The 18,958-nt window shown below is 46.9% G+C and overlaps 1 protein-coding gene across 1 annotated transcript in view; it reads left to right on the plus strand.

Moving 5' to 3' along the window:
- Window positions 1-5,106: 5,106 nt before the first annotated feature.
- The window catches only part of LOC144723965 (LON peptidase N-terminal domain and RING finger protein 3-like), a 96,111-nt gene continuing 82,259 nt past the window's right edge, over window positions 5,107-18,958 (plus strand). Inside the window, exon 1 of the mRNA XM_078602768.1 lies at window positions 5,107-6,759. Coding sequence (XP_078458894.1) covers window positions 5,277-6,759 — 1,483 coding nt within the window. The 5' untranslated portion in view covers window positions 5,107-5,276. The remainder of the gene's footprint in view (window positions 6,760-18,958) is intronic.

The following is an 18,958-nucleotide window of genomic DNA, read 5'->3' on the forward strand; positions in this document are numbered from 1 at the left end:
CTCATTTACCTACAAAGACGTTTCGGGGACGAGGCAGTTTTGACCTGCTGCAGCTATCGATACACGTGCTCACAAATGAGGTAAAATTATTTTATTATTTTATTTATATTATTATTTCTATTATTTGTATTTTTTATGTTTACCTACGTGACTTTACCGAAAAAAACCTAAGAGTATGAATCCTTGCAGTCACGAAAGCTTCAAATCTAGAATTAGGTCAAATTACATTTCCATGGCTTTTTTAGATGAAGGACCCCAACCCACGCTGTGTTTGTCACAGCGGGGGGTTGGGGTGGTTGATTGACCATATTTCACTAGGCCGGTCAGGTGTGGGTTTGGTGCTCAGAGCACAGCACTCAAAAGCCAAATGGCGTTCGCCGTGGCCATGAATGGCAAACTGAGAGGGGTCGCCGGGTTCATAGCGCACTGCGACAGCAAGCCCTGGGGGATGCACAAACACGGGGTTCGGCTTACGTAACTTCGGACTGTACGCAGTATTTCCCCGAAAATGTTTTTTTCCTTTTCCCCCGGAGTAGAGAGAGAGGAGTAAGAGGAAGAGGGGAGGGTGTAAATGGTATGGTTTGTTTTACTTTTAAACGAGGGTGAAACGTCGCGCGAAGATCTCGTCCCCAATTTAGATAGGAAACCACAGAAGGGGAAAAAACCCCGACAATATTTTCAATGACGACATCAAGGACAAAGACGCTGAGAGTGCGACGGGCTCGGGAGGGGGGATAGCTTCGTACACGTACTGAAACGTATGATGTACTCATATATTTGTGAATGGGTGCACGGCATCTGCTGATAGCTGCCGTGATAGCAGCATCAACAAGGAAGTTGTTGCTTCTTCTCCCTCTCGTAAGGCTGCCGATGTTAGACGCAGAGCAACAACTACAATGTCACATTCAGGTGTTCAAGCCAGACAACCGCAGCTTATCGCTGTTGGATGATACCTCCTTCGTATGTGTGGATCGGGGGGCTGGGGGGGGGCATTGCGCCGTTCTACGTTGTACCACGGTCGCACACTGCCCGGGAAAAGTTGTTTTTATTATTTTACATTTGTGCCTCGGGTATCCGCATCTTCTGCCGTGATCTGTGCATAGCGTATGCGATTTCGGGTTGGAACACGAGCTTCGTGGAAGATCCAACCCAGTGAAGTGTTCTGCTGTTGTTGCTGAAAGCAGCAATCTCGAGTCTCGCCATGGAGGAGTCTGCGCGGTACAGTTCGAGGGGAGGGGTGAGGGGCGGCGGGGGGTTGGCGCGCGCGCGCGCATGCGCACACACGCATGCGCGCGCGCGGGGTCGTCTAAGGTAACCGAGCGTCACGTGACCGCAACTCCAATGCGGGTCACGGGCGAGACGGCGACGCTCCACATCGAGCGTCAGGGTGACGCGCATCCCCCCTCCCCCCACATGCCCGCCCCTGCCCTCCCCACACATGCCCCGCCCCTCACCCGTTGTGGGCGGGACCCCCCCCCCACTGCGCGTGCTCCACCCCCTCCTCCCATGGCGTGTTACGTCATCCCCACACAGCCTCTCTGCCACACAGCCCACCAAGCCATCATCCCTTTGCTTGACACTACTATAATATGAAAAATCATCATGATATGTTTAAGATGTTTTGGTTTCCCATGAATGACATCACCAATATGTGAAATGGATAACGTTACAATTATATCCTACAATCAGCATTCTCAAACCCCTGGCCCATAAGAAATACCAATGGGCAATGGTATTGATTGCTATAGCTGTAGGTGGGACGTATGGAATGCACAGATATGATAGAAACATATAATATTAATTTAAACTAAGGCGTTATCAATGCGATTAAATTATTTGCTTAAAACATGTTTTAGTGTCGTGTACGGAAGTTGTAACGTACTTATACATATGATATAAAAAATATTTTTTTCAGCTTTAATTATAGGGGGTGGTGGTGGGGGAAATGAGACCTGTATACTCTTTGGTTCTCTCGGTAAAGTCACGTAGGTTGTCTCACCTGATGACGATTGCTTGTGTTGCGATCGAAACGTCGTGACCTATTATTTTTTCGACCTACGTGACTGTACCGAAAGAACCAAAGAGTATGTATTCCTGCAATCACGAAAGCTTCAAATCAAGATTGAGACCTGTATACTGAAAAAAGTCAGCAATTTATCGGCAGAGGAGAAAATTAAGGTGCTGTTTCAAGGAGGCATCATCACCGTGTAGCTGGGACAGGAGAATTCCACACAAATAAGGGGCAGTAGGGGAGAATGAGCGACCTCTCACTGAGCAAAGAGAGTGAGTTGACTGGAGTGAGTTGAGAAGAGAGAGGTAGAAGAGTTCATAATAAAGCTTTTTATGGGGGGAGGGGTTCGATTGCAAAAATATAAATGTGTCGTTAACCCGTCACCACTTGACACAGCCAATTAGTAATGTTTGTTACGTAAACAAAACGTGGCAATGAGTTACTACGTCAGCACACCGGTGTGTTGGAGAGTAAACCCACAACATTTGCAATTTGACTTCGACGTTTTGCTGGTGATTACAGGCGATTTATCTTTTAGTCTTAAATAAAGTAAAGGTGATTTCATCACTGTGATCCTTATCATGTGAAAACAACATACGTGATCTAACCCAAAAAAAACCCTTTATTATGGTATAATATTGGTCGAGAAAACCTACGTGTGGAGGCCAAAAACATGAATAAGGCAGAATTATATTCTTTGGGTCTTTCGGTAAAGTCACGTAGATATGTTCAACGAAAATAACAAGCGCTTGTGTTGCAATCGAAATGTAGTTTTTTTTGTTATTTTTTGTTATTTTCTTTGAACCTATCTACGTAACTTTACCGAAAGACCCAAATAATATGAATTCCTGCAGTAACGAAAGCTGTAAGTCAAGATTTAAGGCAGAATTACTTTTAGGGGATTTTACGCAAAATTCCGGGTAAACAAACTCTATCGTGTCCATGAATCAGGCCATAGGTGTGCTCCCATTACATCACAACAAAAACACATGCAGGTTCATTGACAGCCTCGTGTTCATCCATACCTGTTTTGTCTTTTAACACGTCACACTGCAGACAATGAGATTAGCCATGGTCTTCAGTGTCAATGAACTCTCCAATGTGTTTGAAAAGTGTGCAGTAGGATCTTAATTTAGGAGCTTTCGTGACTGCAGGAATTATTCTTTGGTTCTTTTCGGTTAAGTCACGTCTAAAAATAAAATAATAAATTTAAATAACATATTACGACGTTTCGATTGCAACACAAGCAATCATCATCAGGTATAAAAGAAATAGCAACAAAAATCTAACTAGAAAACTATAGACAGACATACAAGCAGACAGACATCACAACGGCACACAGAGAGAGGACACACATCGGCACAAAGAGAGGGGTTGTCTCTATGACGGTCCCTTAAATATAGAGAGGGGGGGCGAGAACGGAGAGAGGGAGGGGGCAGAGAGAATTAGCATATCAATGAGTGTACGCCAACGTACTGCTGCTGCTGCAAGTAAGATGACAATGTGGAACGCGCACGCAAAATTGAAAACTAGGAGACAGGCACACGAAAATTAAATAACCCAGCAAAATATCGAAATGTGATGTAATACAACACAGAGAGTCGGTTAACACACAATTAACGCATAGCCTGGTTGATTACGTGTTTCAAAATTTGCTAAGTTAGAATTTTAAGTGTGAAAATTCCAAAGAGAGGACACAGGCAGAGAGAACAAATAGCCAGAAAGAAAAAGGATAAGCTTAAAACTTCCCCGTAGAAGTGATTCTCCTAGTTTTCAATTTTTCTACAGGGTGGTTCAGATGTCTTGTGACCCCCATTTAATAATCAAAAACTTAATGTTTTTAAAGCTGAAATGAATATGCAAAGGAGAAAAAAAATTGGGACCACCCTGTACAATGGCTCTGGTGAAGAAGACTTGCATGGTGGCATAGCTTCCCCCTGTGCAGGAAACATCTCGCCATCAATCTTTCTCCTCGTCCGATGGAGGCAGAGAACAAATCCAATGTGGATTCATTCTCTTTATGGGTATGCGACTCAATCCCTTTCTTTCCCACATACCTCAACCCACCCACCAGGCCAGTCGAATTCTCCCACCCCACTGTGGCCACTCGTAGGGGGTTGAGATATGCCGGTGGAAAGTGGAGGGAGGGTGCAGATGCGGTGAGGGGAATGAGGCAGAGGATGGCAGGAAATGGGGAAGTGGGTGAACAGGAGCGGTAGGGCTAGTGAGGTGGAAATGTAGGGCTTGGCTTTGACAGCAAGGTCGGGTGGAAGATGGCTGCTAAATAGAAGAGTCAAGAAAAAGTAGACGGGAGGTGGGATTGGCAAGGGGGTGGCATGGGTGGGGATGGAACTGTGGAATTGAGAAAGTATTGGCGGTGGTACATATACGAATGTGGCATGCATGGGGTCAGGGGTATCGATGGGTTGGTGATCATAGACAGAATAAAAAATATAAATAATGGGAGGTCGACGTTAGCCAGGCAAAGATGTAAATGTGAGCACGCATGGGTGTGTATAATTGGACGTGCAGACCAGGATAAGGGTGCTGCTGATAATGCGTTGCTATGGCAGAGTTACTCGTGAACACTGCCACTGTAATATCTGTTGCTGTCTGTGTTGAGTGAAAGGGAACGGTGTTGAGGAGCGTGGGCGATGGAATTGAGAAAGTATTGGCTTGTGAGTCAGCGGCTGTGGGCCGGGCTCTCGCCTCCTCCTCCCATGCCCAGCGTGGTCCCTCCCTCCCACAAAGACAAAGGGCCCCCGTATAGCCTCAACAGACGTTTGGGGCAAGTGCTGTTAGCGAGTAGCAAACCACATATGAAGGCCGGCATGGTACACGAAGAGGTGTGTTTGCCAGTACCAGTGGCGACGATTTTACACACTGCATCAGGTATACTCATTTGAGGCTCAGTCGACCTAGGGGAGGGCCCAGGACCGGCTCAGTATAATCGTCACCCGTGTTGGTGGACGTGAGCGGGGGCTGGGGGGGGGGTCGCCGGGTTCGTAGAGCTCCCCTCCCCACACATCCCTCCCACCCACTTCCTCATCACCCACCCCCACCCACCCCACCCCCTCCACTCACCCACCCCCAGCGCACGCAGCACCACCACCCCCACTCACAAAAGCCTCAGCATGGCGCGGTAACACACGGGTCCGAGAGGCTCGCTCGGCTCCCCTAGCCAGGGGTGGCAGGGGGGGAGAACAGCCGACTTGCCTCTACACAAACAACAACAACATCAACACTTGCAGCAACGCACGGCGAAATGGCCACAGCTCCGGCGGGCCCCGCGTCTGCCCCGGGTTCCCCGTCTGCCAGGGACACCAACAACATGCTCTTCCTGGCAGCCGAGGCGTCCAGCGCCGGCAACTTCGAGCTGGCGGCGGACATCTACGGCTGCGAGCTGCAGAGGCGTTTGCTGCCCGGTTCGAGTCCCGGTCCCGATGACATCGGCGGCGATGGCAACAGCAGCGGCAGCAACCCCCAGCATTGCCACCAGCATCACCAGCAGCAGCACTGCCCGGCCACGCAGGAGCTGCTGCTGCGGCGCGCTGACGCTTTGGCCGGCGACGGCCGCCTCCGCGCCGCCCTCGACGACTACGCGGCCGCGCTGCGCCTCGGCCGCCTGCAGCCCGGCCGCCTCGACGCGCTCATCGACTGTCTGGCGCAGCGCCTGCGGGCCCACAGGGGACTCGAGGCCGCCACGGGGCCCGCGTCTGGGTCAGGGTCAGAGACGACTCGGAGTGGATCCGTGTCTGCGTTCGGAGCGGAGTCGAGGTTGGACACCGGCTCTCAGTCGAGTTCTGCCGTGTCCGGGTCTCGGCAGGAGCCCCCCCACCACGTGTCGGGGAATGCGTCCCCGACCTGCTGCGGTCACCTGTCAAGTTTGGAATCCGGTGCCGGCTCTGGGTCTGGTTCGGGGACCTGCTCCTGGCAAGGGTCAGCAGCGAAACCTCAGGCTGCTGCCACCGGAGTCGGAATTGGGAATGCGGTTGGCCTCGATGCGGGGCAATGCGCAAATACTCAGTCGCCGGTGAGAACCGCGTTGAGAAGTAGCCCAGAGGCACCGATTGAAACGCATTCTGAGACTGGGTCGGGATCTGAGCCGGGGGCTGAGGCCGTGCCGGGCAAAGGGGGGGCGGGTGGGACTATGGAGAGCGGTACAGGACCCGGCTACACGCGGCCAGGAGGATTGGGCACTGGGGGGGCAGTAGGACACATGGAGGAGATGGCTTCTGGCGCAGCGGCCGAGCAGGGAATGAAGCTGGGCACTGGGCAGGTGCCCTCGTCCGTCCTGGGGCCTCTCCTGGGACCTGGTCACGGAGCCGGCCAGGCTGTGTGGCCGTGCCACGGCACTCCGGGCGCCGGTGCAGCCATCGGGCAGTCGCACGGGGCGACGAGCAGCCGCGCTCAGCTCCTCCAGGAGCCCAGCGGCGGCTGCTGGGACCCATTGAGCTGCCCGCTGTGCCGTGGCCTCCTGGTGGAGCCGAGCACCGGCCCCTGCGGCCACAGCTTCTGCCGCCGCTGCCTGGAGAGGGAGGGCCCCGAAGCGTGCCGCGTGTGCGGCGCGGAGCTGCGGCGCATGGACGTGGCGGTGTGGCGGGTGAACGTCCTGGTCAGCGCACTGCTGCAGAAGCTCTTCCCGGCCGAGAGCAAGGCGGCCACGCTGCGCTACGAGGGCAACGCTCTGTGTGGCCTCAAGAGGCTGGACGAGGCGCTGGCCACCTACACAGAGGCGCTGAAGCTCGGTGAGCGTCGTCGCTCCGTTGGTTTGTTTCTGCTTGGTTTTGTGTGTCAGTATGTCAGTGCGTGTTTGGGGAGCGGTGGTGTAGTGGTTAGCGCGCTGCCCTTACGACCCCTGCGCCCCGAGTTCGATTCCCTCTCACAACCAACACCGGTGACGATTATCTGAACCGGTGCTGGGCCTCCCCTAGGTCGACTCAGCCTCAAGTGAGTACGTGGGGTGGTGCGTAAACATCGCCACTGGGGAGACAAAGGCGGCCGGGTGTGGTGCTGGCCTTTATATGTGCTACTCGCTAACATAACTTGCCCCAATAGTGTGTTGTGGGCATACGGGGGATCTTTGTGTGTGTGTATCTATTTTTTTTAATGAAGTTATGCAGTGTGCGTGGTCCTGCTGTGCTGAAAGGTGAACGATGCACCAACAAAGAATTCAAAAAGAGGGACAATATTAGAGTTGTGATTCCGAGATGGCATCTTCCATGAGCACGATTGGCTACGTACGGTGCGGAAAAAGTTTAACATAAATGGCTCGGAGCATTGGACCGTTTTCTTAAAATTTGTGGAGAAGTCTGTTTCGTTCCTTATATAGAGGCGTAGATGTGTTGTAACGAAACGGTAAGACTTCTCCACAAATCTGTCTGTCGCCTGATGAAGCTAGTAGTTGTAATTACTGGCGAAACGTCGCACACGGATTGTAAATGTTGTGGCTTGGCTCTCCAACACACCGGTGTGCTGTACTAGTGACGAATTGGCATGTTCTGTATAGTGACAACCCTTGCTAGTTGGCTGTGTCGGGTGGTGGCGGGTTTTAACGACACATTTACGCGATCTAACCCAAAAAAAACCCTCTATTATGGATGTTATTGGTCGCGAAAGCGTACGTGTTAAATAAGATATCCCACTAACTCACAATCTTTGCAGAATGGGGACTGTAGGTTTTAAAAAAAATTCGTGAGGATGGTGAGATGGTCTGTTGAGCTTCAACCTCTGCCTTTGTGGTGGGAGCTGTCGATTAAATTCATCTCAATGCTGCTCTTTATCACTTGCAATTATGGAGAGCTTGGGGCCTGATTTGCCTGCTGGTACAAGCCACTTTTATGTCGATTTTTGATACAAATTGCGTTTCTGCCAACAAATGTATGCCCTTGGTCTCTGCTTTGTCAAAATTAACTTAAGCATGCATGGTTAATTATTTTGGCCCTTTGTGCATTGTAATACTGTGCAGTGTGGTTTAACATTGTACGATTGTTAAATTACATTTTACAAAAGCTCAACACATTGGTCAATGACACTGCCCCAAAAGTATTTTTGTATAAGTTTAGTTTTGGGGAACAGCCCTTCTTCATCGCACAAAGAAGAGCACATGGTCTGTGTGCTATGAAGGACAATTTCTGAGCATGTCACCTATTATTTTTTTTGTTCATATTATCGGGCCAATGTTATTGATAAACGTGTTTTTGGTTCTTGTGCTAATACACCAATGCACTTGTCATTGAAAAAAATGGTTTGATTAGATTTAGATTGTCTACATTATAGATAACATCAGACCATTGGCTGTGCCCAGCACCCACATTGTAAATTTGTTTGCATTGTGTCACGTTGTGGATGGGTTGACCAACATAATTTTCGTAAGGTTCGTTTTTTTTAGTGTTTGATTAATTGTACATCAATTTAATTTTGAAAGGCAAACAGCTTAAATTTGCCTTAATGTGTAAACAGTTGATGGGTTTATTTAGCAAATTGTTATGTAATTGTATTTCTACCTATCTGTGTTCATATAATTCGACATGTGTGTGTTCATATAATTCGAATTATGTAATCGGGGGTGGAGATAGTGGAGGTAGCGCATTGATTCTTGCACAATGCTATGAACCCAGGACTTCCATTCATTTCACAGCCACTGTTTACATAAGTTGCGAGTGAATGCTCTGCTGTCCTGGACAACCCCTCCAAGAAACTATGACGATCAACGTGGTGAAGTATGGTCAAGCAACCCCGAGGATGGAGAGCCTTTCACCCAGCAGAGGATTGACAAGGGACTGTAGATTAAGATTATCGCTTCATATATTTACGTCAAATGTTCTTTTTACATAAATGCACAAGTAATTAGCTACATAGAAAGGCAAATGGGGAAACCGGAGTGACCATGTTTTTACTGCCTTTGTGTTCAAATACTAGGAATGTGTTGCTTGGCTTTCTTTTAAAATTCTAAATTAGTGCACGAAGAAATGTCACACTTAGCCTGACTCAAGACCATTGCATCTACTCTCTATTTGCAGTGGCTTTGGTTGTGCAGCCTTATTGGGGAAGCTTTTACTGCAATAGACGTGTGACCAAAAGCCATTAAATAATTCATCCTCTTCTGGTCAGGCAGTCGAAACGTTTTACTGGTAGGAACCTCCTGGTTACACCAGCCCACAGGGGATTATTGTGTCCGTCGTGCAGGGAGGGGCTGGGTGGGGAGGGAGGGGCTGGGTGGGGAGGGGAGGGTGGGGAGGGGCTGGGTGGGGAGGGGCTGGGTGGGGAAGGTGGGGCTGGGTGGGGAGGGGAGGAGCTGGGTGGGCAGGGTGGGGAGGGGCTTGGTGGGGAGGGGCTGGATGGGGGGGGGCTGGTCACCCCGTGGTACCCTTATAAAACTCAACGTGTAACCTACTCACGCCGGCTTGTGCCCGCCCTCACAGTCGGGCGTATTTGCGGAATACACCACGCCGCCGTTGACCCTGGCCATTGATTGAGCAACCCAACGTTCCTACCAGCACCCTCCGCAGGAATGTGTTTTTCTGACCATGAAGTAGGGGTTCTGCGACAGCAAAACACCCCATAGATCTGAGCCTCATTCGGTGTAGTTTTGTGCCAGTGTCACATTTTTCCCAGTGGTGGGTGAGTTTTCTGATGCCATTGGCATAAATGTCGTTTTTCACTTTATGTATGTATATGTATGTATGTTGAGCTTTTTTCGCACTGTACGTAGCCACCAACCGTCCTAACCGGAGGTAAGTGCCCCCCTTCACAAATATACCCTCGCAGCGGAGCCTCCCACAGATATGTTGTCGCCTTTTCAGCGAGTCTGTGGGCTTCTGCGCCTGGGACAATGCATATGTTATCAGAGTATGTTTTTTGTTTGCATTTTGATCACAAGCATTGTGGTTAATGCAGACATGATTCTTTGTAAAAGGTTTCAGTTTGGTGTTTTAATATCTTAACACCTGTTTTGTTGGCAGAAAAAAGGGGAAAAACCTATTATCATTTTGTTACTGCAAAGGAGGTCCCATGACGTATTGAGCAGATCAATATGCATATCCTTAAATGTGACTCAAAATGTATGCAATTATGTGATTCAGTCCGGATATTAAAAGCTGACTTTCCATTTCAGTTAAGGATCTGGCCCTAAAGTCCAGGGGTTTTTCAAACCTTATGTATCTAATAATTTACACATTTGGATAGTGCAAAAGTTAATGGATGATAATTTATCTTTTTTTATTAACCTTGTGAGAAACCATTAGATTCATTATATCTTTTGAAAAGCATAACTGGGAACCTGGCATTACATTAAAGCGTTTACTGTTGTTTTGTATTACATATTATACAAGACAATATGATTAATTGGATTCGACCTTGAACACTATGATAGTTTTCTACGAATTTTAATTAAATTTACAAATATGCTATGCTGTATGATGTGGTTACTCTGTTTTATTAACACATTTTAAACATATAAAAACCTCATAAAAGCTTAAAAACATCAAAATGTTCAGTAATGGGTCAAAATTGTAATGCTCTGAGGTATTGAAGAGTTGTTTTTAATGTTTATATTGTTGTAAGAACACGAGCCCGGTAGAACGCGCCAATGATTTTTGGAGGGAGTGGGTGACAGAAAAACTGTGGGGGGAGGGGGGGCTATCGGTGTTTCGGAGGCATATTGAGGGGGGGGTGGTATGCTCGGTTGATGGTTTTGAAGACTTTCATCATGAGCATGTAAAGTAATACAATTTGTTCCAATACTCGATGAATTAATTACGTATGTAATAATGGACAATGTGTTGATGTTCTTCTCGTTCGAAGCGTTGTTTTGCTTACTGAGTCATGTATACAACCGGGGGGGAGTGGGGGTGTTTTTATAGGGAAGCCGAAAGCATGGCAGGACACAGCGAGGATGGAGACAAATATGGTGCCCCCCACAATTTCCCCTACCCCCTCACCTCCTTCCCTATCCAACCCACATGTGTGTTGGAAGGTAGGTGCCCAAAGTGTCTAGAGGAGCAGTTTTGCCAAATTACACCGATGTAATCCTCTATCTTATTTGATTGCCATACACCTCTGCACCTGTAATTGTTATCGTCATTATTATCACCAGCATCAGCATGCTCATAGTCATCAGCACTCTTTCTAGAAATTTAAACGGTTTCCCCCCTCGCCCCATGAAATGACAAGCACTTCACAGTATTTGCACGGAGGAGATCAGTGCACTCTTTTAACATCAAAACACAGTCGTCGCTGGCAGCTTTGCAGACGAATTTGGCCACTTTTTCGGCACAGTGGCACTGAAAAAGTGTGTCATTAAAATTCACAAAAAGGAGAGGTGTGAAATTCAAAGAACAAAAAGACTTTGAAATGAGCGTGTTGGACATCTTAAAATCCACCGAGCCAACCCCCAGCCATGGATTGGACTGAGAAATTGCACATTGTGGGTTGAACCAAAGCAAATCTGGTAATGCATTTTGTTTTTAGAGCAACGTGTGTTGGGTGACCCAATGTGCCTTGGCTCAATCTTGTAATATTTGTTTATTCCCCTCTAAATAAGTAATTATCATAATGAGTCCCAAAGGCAAGGAACCAGTGATGTGCAATTATACTCCTGTGTACTGCTGAAGAACATGCTGTGCAAAAAAACACGAGTAGACAAATAGTTAAAAACAAACTAGCTAAACCAAAGTTATATACTTTAATACAGGTATATACTAATACTGCATTTAAAGTGTGGTTAGGATGTATACGACTAACTTTTAATATTGTGACAGAAATATTGGTCAAAGCAACTGGTTGTTAATGTAATTATGGAATCGCTTCCCATTGAAGAGAATATTCAGCCTCCAGATACGAATCATATTTTGTTATTAGTCATTCTATATATACTCTTTGGGTATTTTGGTAAAGTCAAGTAGATAGAAAAATAATAAAAAATCACGACGTTTTGATCGCAACACAAGCAATCGTCTTCACGTCATGTTTTCTATCTTCGTGACTTTACCGAAAGACCCAAAGAATATGAATTCCTGCAGTCACGAAAGCTTTAAGTCATGATTAATTCTATATAATGTGCAGATTTGTGATCTCATATGAGTACGCAACGCCCTACTTTGGCAAATCATGTTAACTGTTCTTTGAGTGACCACTTGGCACCACAAGGTTGGCTTTCATACTGAAATGCAATATTCTTCTTCTTTCTTCGTATAGCATTATGAAAAGCAACAGTTTAAATTTTTTCTTAATTATCGTCATAAATGAATGCAAAGCTTCCTCATCCAGTCCAATGATGTGGTTGACGCAGTGTGGATTTCAGCGATACCGTCAGGATGTGCATGGATGGAGCATTCATTGGTGATGTACTTGATGGTTTGGACTTCTCCACAGTCGCAGTTAGGCGATTCTTTGATCTTCCATTTATAGAATGTGTACGTGCATCTGCCGTGTTGTGTTCGAGTGCGGTTCAATGTGGTCCATAGTCGTCGTGGACGAGAGAATCTTCCACCGTCGGATCGTGAATGATGTTTTTGTTTGCCACGTCCATAGCCATCCATGATTCAGACCACCGAGTGGCGGTATCTTTATTTTCGGCTGCTAGAGTGGAGGCACGTATCCCGAATGGTTTACTGGATTTTAGCCTTGGTCGTGGGGGTTCCTTTAGATCTTGATGGAGCTGCAGAGTGAAGTTTTTCATTATCTCGTACTCCCGTGTCGTCGCATCATCATGTCGGATGTTGGCTGGAGCGATATTCGCCAGCACAGGAATCCACGGGAGTGGAGTAGACTTTCGGGAACTGCTGCTGATACGAAGCGCGTTGTTAATTTCGGCATCAACAAGGTTCGTGTGAGGGCTTCCACCCCACACCGGGGCACAGTACTCCGCAGTGGAGTGAACAAGGGCCTGTGTCGATATCGTCAACGTGCTGGCATCGCTTCCCCAGGTTGTTCCTGCAAGTTTCTGAATAATATTCACTCATGATGCTTGTGCAATGGATGTCAGTGAAGAATGTGGCTAGCCATTTTCTTGCTCTTGGTCCCAAGTTCTTGATGAATTCTGGATAAATATCGTCAAGACCCGAGGCTTTCCCGCATTTCAACCGGGCAATACCGGCATCTACTTCCTCCACTGAGAATGGACGGGAGTGTGCAATAAACTTATTTGTAGACTTGCCGTCTTATGCTTTTGTCGATTGAAGTTCGTGAATTGTTGATAAGTTGCCTAGAAATCTCTTCAGGACTGACTTGCGGAGGTTTATAGGCTGGCATCGCGGCAGCTCCCATCAACCTCAGGAGGCGTGAGGCTTTACGGCTCAATTTTGCAAAGTCAAGTGCCTCAACTTTTTCGCGCCACCTTTCTCTTCTTTGCAAATTCAGTGACTCGAGTAAGGCTTTTGCAGTCTCCTGCTCCTCATCAGCATTGAATTTTCGGAAAAGCTGTTCGCTTTTTGGAGTCCAACATGGAGTGAAGACCTTTCTGAAGCCTTTTGGAATGTTGGCCTTGGGAACTGCCTTGATGAGACCAACGAAGCGATGGTAGTTGAATGCGCGTGGAGGTATCATTCCAACTAATTATTCCAAGTCCGCAGTGAAATTCACCCATTCAGCTGATCTTCGATTCCAACGCAGTTTTGGTGCACAGCGGAAGAGCGGAATCTAAAGACTGATATGGATTACTACATGTTGGCTATTTGGAAAGTCGTCTAGGATTGTTCTCGTCGACGGCATCAGGTTTCCGTTCTGGTCCCTAGACACAAAACATAAATCGGGCGTATAGCACTTTTTCCACTTCGCTGACTTGAAAGTACCATAGTTTTTTGCGTCATAGAGCAAGTGCTGGTCTTCTGCCGCTGCCCATGATGTCAGTTGTTCACTAGCTCTATCTTTGGCACTATAGCCCCACAAGGTGTGGTGGCTGTTGAAGTCACCTATGTGGATGATAGGGTGGCTTGGCTGTGGTAATGCCAGACATGGACATTCCAAACTTGAAGGCTTGTAGACATTGACCACTGTCACATCGTTGATCTTGATGACGATGTAGTGTGGCGAGGTGTGTGGCACAACCTGGACCGTGTCCTTCAGGTCGTTCTTTACGTATGTTGCAAGGACATGTTTAGCATGGTGGCTTGCAGCAATGAGAGTGTATCCGATATTTATCTTTGATCGAGGGCACTGTCGATCCAGATGCGTTTCTTCCAGTGCAAGGACGTCGACGTCTTGAAACTGGAGAAATTTCGCGATGTAATCGTATTTTGCACTGGAGAGACCTCAATGTTAAGCTGCATGATTTTCAGCGATGGGCCAACATTCACATTTCTCTCTTTGCTGTTGCTTTTCAGGCCGGGATACCTTTGTCGGGCATTCGGCCGCCGGTGTGATGACATTCGTTGTGCTTTCACACGTAGCAGGGAAGACCGCGAGCAGCTTGTCATCTTCTTATTGGACATCTATAGGAATTGTAGTCCAGCTTATTGGCAAACATACTAGCTTCCAGTTGGAAGAAATATTCGTATGGTTCTTTGCATCGTCTTTGCCAGGGTAAAGGCATCAGCACACAGGTCTCTTTTAAATTATAGTATAGGTACTGAAAATGATCTGCAGTATTTAAGAATTGCCACAGCTTTACTGAAAGGAGTAGCCTACTGCACAGACTAATAATAACACGGCTTAAAAAGGTTAATAACAAAATGAACGTGCTCTAAGCTGCCAAATATACTGCAGTGGCAAGTGCTACGGTAGTTTGCATGTGGCAGCAGCATTGTTTGTTTGTCGACATTGATCTTTGCAGGTGTTATGTTTCCCTTGTGCCTTCACATTAATACATAGCTCATCAATACGTTTCTGCTGTGAAAGTGGTGTATAAGCAGGCCTGCCAACCGAGTATGTATACTATCTCTGGAGGTCTGATTGTGTTCTCAAAGACGTCCAGTGCACATGTAACAATGCATTGATTCGGCAGTGAAAATTGATTCTTATGGCGACGACAATAAATGGGTCGAATCATTAACGTAAGAATAGATTGTATGCAATGGCTCACAGAAAACCTACAGTCACCAAAGATTCCAAAATTATGACAGAAAAGTACATACTTTTTATGAAGGAATACCAAATTTTCTTGGAGCAGATTAAGGCTGCTATTTTTTACCGGTGTTCATTGAACAATAGAAAATATAAAATCTGAAAATCTCTAAAATCCAAATGTAGACAACAACCCTTACTACCTATATCTGGTTGCGAGTGACTTCCACATGCTTGCATTTTTAAAAACAACTATTTGTGAACATAGCAAAACGTTAGGTGATTATGAAGTGTGTGCTGTGCATGAGTGATTTGAGGAGAAAGAAATAACATCGATCTACGTATGTATTATGTAGAACTTCTTTCTCATCATATGCTGCCAACCGTGCTAATCGGAGGTGTGGGAGAAGAACGACAAACTAAGAGCATTGCTCTTCTAAGGTGACAAAGCAGAAAAATGCACGTATTTCTTTGTTGGCTCACAAATCTTCTGATAGCTTCCTGTATCACAACGTGTTATAATTGTACGGTGGCCAATTACCAAGAGCCCGCAGTTACAGTTTTTAAGTGTAAACCTGTTGTCCGGTGCCTAATCCAGGTTTGCTTTAAAGCCGTTTAGTGCCTCTTCCGATTGTCAGGATGAAGAAGAGAGAACAGTTCAGCTAAAATCACACTAAATCTAAAATATGACAAGGTACTCGGTTGATTTCATGCTGTCTTAAGAAAGTTCCATAAATGGTATGTAGGCACATGAATACTGATTACAGTAATTTACATTAGGTAGTGTATTGCAGATTTGAAGCTTTCGTGACTGCAAGGATTCATATTCTTAGGTTTTTTCGGTAAAGTCACGTAGGTAAAAAATTACAATTAATAAAAGTAAAATAAAAATAAAGGCACCCCGCTACGACCCATCTTGTCGACGATAAACTCTCCTACCTACAAACTAGCCCGGTTTCTATCAGATACTCTGCTTCCCTTCACAGGCAAGACTTCTTCGGCAGTACTCCACTCAACCCAATTAGTTTCTATGATTAAGGACATGGTACTATCTCCTGATGACATCCTCGTCAGTTTTGATGTAGTATCTCTGTTTACCAAAGTCCCAGTACCGGACACTCTAACAATAATTGAGGACTTGGTCCAACATGGATTGAATTCTGATGTACCTGCGCTGGTTAGGCATTGCCTCACCAACACCTATTTTACCTGGAATGGCACCTTCTACAAACAGAATGAGGGTACCCCTATGGGCTCCCCCTTGTCACCAGTGATAGCCAACATGTTCATGGAAAAGTTTGAATCAGACGCCATCCAGATATCCACCCTGCGTCCTTCCCTGTGGAAGAGGTATGTGGATGACACTTTCGTCATTTGGCCACATGGCCTCCCAGCATTGAACCACTTCTTGGACCATATCAATTCCAGACACCCATCCATCAGATTCACCATGGAAGTGGAGAAAGATGGTAAACTACCATTCTTGGATATTCTGTTTGAGAGGAGACCTGACGGATCCTTGGGACATTCTGTCTACATTAAAGCCACCCACACAGATTCCTACTTGAAACCGGATTCCCACCACCACCCATCTCAAAAGAATTCTCTCATTAAAACGCTATACCACAGAGCTCATGGCATTTCTGACCAACACCACCTGGCCGGTGAATTAAGACATGTACATCGGGCCCTCAGGATGAACGGATACTCTGACCGCACCATCCGCCAAGCTGTTTCTCCCACCATACAGAAACAGCCACATGAAACTCCGACCAAAACTATCACATTACCATACATAGCAGGCGTGACCAAAAAGATCTCCAAAATTCTAAACAAACATAAGATCCAAGTCCGATTCAGTACAGTACATAAAATCCGTGATCTGATTCCATCTGTGAAGGATGTCGTTCCTGACTTACAGTATCCTGGAGTCTACAAACTGAGTTGCAGTTGTGGTTATTGCTACGTTGGAGAAACGAAACGTCATGTTTCTGATCGTGTCCGCGAGCACAAGTTAGATCTGAAACACGGCAGAACTGATTCTTCGGCCGTTGCCGATCATTGCTACAACTCTGTGGGTTCTCATGAAATTGTCTTTTCCGAGACCAAGGTGCTCTGCACACCTCCTGTCTACTATCAAAGGTTTGTACACGAAGCCATACAAGTATACAAACACAGACATAATTTCAACCGTGATGATAGTTACAAACTGAGTAATCATTGGAAAGATGTGATTAACCATGCAAAAAAGATTTAACTACACTTATTTGGACCATCTTATTTGACAGATAACTATTACAGGTTACTGATAGACAGCCAGTTTTGTTTTACCAGGTTTAGCTTCTTTTTTCACACACTGGTTTCCTGCTATAGGTTTTACCCACCAAACAACATAGCAGGAGGCTGTTTTTTCCTGACCTGTTTTTGTGCTTTCACCATCTACATGGCAGAGGCTCGGTCTCATTTGCAGCATTTTGTTATGTAGGCTAGGCGTAGTCACAAACCGAACCTCTCCATAATAAAGGCTCAGTCATTTGTTATGTAGTCTATTACCATCTACATGGCAGAGGCTCTGTCTCATATGCAGCATTTTGTTATGTAGGCTAGGCGTAGTCACAAACCGCACCTCTCCATAATAAAGGCTCAGTCATTTGTTATGTAGTCTATTCGTAGTCTCAAGCCGCACCTTACCATAATAATGAAAAGTGAGCCGTTCCTGGCCTTTCCCCCCCCTCAACCACTATATATACGGAGTGGTATCTATTGTAATCTCTCATTTACTTGATACAGCTGTCGGGCTGTGACGGTTCCACCTGAAGACGGAAGCTTGTGTTGCCTCCGAAACGTCGTGATTTTTATTTTACTTTTATTAATTGTAATTTTTTACCTACGTGACTTTACTGAAAAAACCTAAGAATATAGTGTATTGCAGTTTCAATACATGTTTCCGGTTTCGTCTTTTACAGATCTTCTCACAACAGCACAATGTATGTGTAGTAATTACTCAGGAGGCTTGACGACGGGATCGGAGGCACACTTATTTATTAACACAACTTGTATACAGTTAGCGAGTATACACAGGACCTAAGGGGTAACGTCCCCTTACTCGGCTAACAGGGAGACACAACATCTAAGCCCCGCTAACCTAAGCCCAAGTCCTCCACTAGGGAGCTAGGGGAGGCTACCTGTCCCAGCCCTGGTCAAGCTGGGATCCGACCCCCTGAGTTCCCAGACCTGCTCGTCAGTCTGGGCTCTCGGGGCCACGCCACCGGCTTGCCCTGGTCGGCCCTGATAAGGACAGCGAGCCAGGGGAGCTCCGGGGCCTATTCTAGCTGGTCTTCCATCTTCGCTGGTTAAAGCTGATACCTCGACCTCGAGCCCTCCGGCTCACCCCCTCTTATAGTCCGCGGCCCCCCCGGGAGGGGCCCGTGGGGGATGCAGGTGCGGACGTCGGTGTGGCCACCTCCTATGTGTACGGCCCTAACCACGCCCCTTGTGTTTGTTTGCCATCCGCTCCCATACACAATTACACCTCTACATCACCCCCCCCTGTACAGCTCGCAGCCGTCCCCGGCTGCAACAAAATCAGAATAAAGGTGCATGCCTCCCCAAAACCGTGTGTGCCTCGCGTAAATTTAACAAGAACAATAACAGTCATAACAACAACAACAACAACAACAGGAAACAGGTAGAAGAAGAAAGAGATAAAAATAACCCGGCGCACCCTCCCGAATAAATACCCCATTCCGCAAACCCAACATATATGCACGCGCTCCGGATGCCCCTCCCCCACTGTCCGCAAGGGCCCCCCAACGGCCGACCTCACAATAGTCTGCGCGTTTTGGCGCGCGTTCTCGCGGCGGGCCCGTCACAAGGGCTCGACCCGGCACGCTCAGTGGTGGTTGGTGACGGTCCGGGTGCAAGAGAGTCTGGCGTCGCTGCCGA

The sequence above is a fragment of the Lampetra planeri genome, chromosome 19, assembly GCF_965212315.1.
Source record: "Lampetra planeri chromosome 19, kcLamPlan1.2.h2, whole genome shotgun sequence".
In the NCBI taxonomy this organism is placed as follows: domain Eukaryota; kingdom Metazoa; phylum Chordata; class Hyperoartia; order Petromyzontiformes; family Petromyzontidae; genus Lampetra; species Lampetra planeri.